The sequence below is a fragment of the Capra hircus genome, chromosome 3 (genome assembly GCF_001704415.2).
Source record: "Capra hircus breed San Clemente chromosome 3, ASM170441v1, whole genome shotgun sequence".
Taxonomy (NCBI): Eukaryota; Metazoa; Chordata; class Mammalia; order Artiodactyla; family Bovidae; genus Capra; species Capra hircus.
Window position 1 is genome coordinate 57,849,394 of NC_030810.1, and position 1,175 is coordinate 57,850,568.

At 31.4% G+C, this 1,175-nt stretch overlaps 1 protein-coding gene across 1 annotated transcript; it reads left to right on the forward strand.

Moving 5' to 3' along the window:
• LOC102173355 (ATP synthase subunit epsilon, mitochondrial-like) lies at positions 206–361 on the forward strand. The gene has a single exon (XM_005678193.2). It carries the CDS (start codon positions 206–208, stop codon positions 359–361), a length of 156 nt encoding a protein of 51 aa, XP_005678250.1.

The window sequence follows — 1,175 nt, forward strand, 5'->3', positions numbered from 1 at the left end:
TAACAGAATTCATGACTAACAGTAAACAACAAGAAAGTGTAATAGGAAGTTAACAGAATAAATTTCCCCAAGTGCTTTATATCCTTTATTTTATATATTCAAGTATTAGAGCTAAAGATATCATTTCCCAAGCTAGGCTGTTCACTGAGCTGACATTGACCTCATCTTTGTGATTCGGCTGGAGGCGCTCCATTCTTGTAACATCATGGCAGCATATTGGCAACAGATTGGACTCAACTACCTCTGGTACTCCCAGATCTGTGCAAAAGCCATGAGAGATACACTGAAGACAGAATTCAAAGCAAATGCCGAGAAGACTTCTGGCAGCAGCATAAAAGTTGTAAAAGTCGAAAAGGAATAATTTGCCCTGACTTAACTTGAATGCTATGTTTTAAAAGTGAAGATGTGTAAGCACATGTTATGGCAGATTGAAAATTATCTCACTTCATGGGGGGAAAAATACCTGTCTTTTTCATAGACTGACATTGCCAGTAATTTGAAGTATGGCTCAAAAATATATCATTTCACAAGTGTTTAAATAAATGCATGATATAAGAAAACATAATAATAAGTGAAATTAAGACTTTGAGAAAGTATTCCTGTCTTTGATGTTGATCAAGCTTTGCAGTCATCCGTTTTCTGAAGACCTTAGACTAAGGGTTTGACAACTACTGTCTTTTAAAACATTACTTTTTTATTTTATGGAAGAAATCCAAGACTATAGTATATATTTTGGAATATAAAGAAAAACACAGAAGAACTCCAAAATAGAAAAAAAAAATTGTGTTTAATATTTTCTTTCAAAATTAGCCACAGCTAATATTTTGGTGTCTGTTCTAAGACAACATGTAGAAATGCATATTTTCAAATAAATGTAAACACACTTATGTTAACATTTACCAATTTCCATCAGAGATAATTTGTATAAAAGAAAGATGTATGTTATATACACTACTATGTATAAAACAGATAACGAGAACCTACTGTATAGCACTAGAATTCTACTCTAAGTTGTTTGATGATCTAAATAGGAAGACAATCTAAAAAAGAGTGGATATACATATACATATAAATGATTTACTTTGCTGCAGCATGAAAACAACACATTTTAGAACTATACTCCAATAAAAATTAATTTAAAAAGAAGAAAGATGTATGTGTTTAGACCACATATT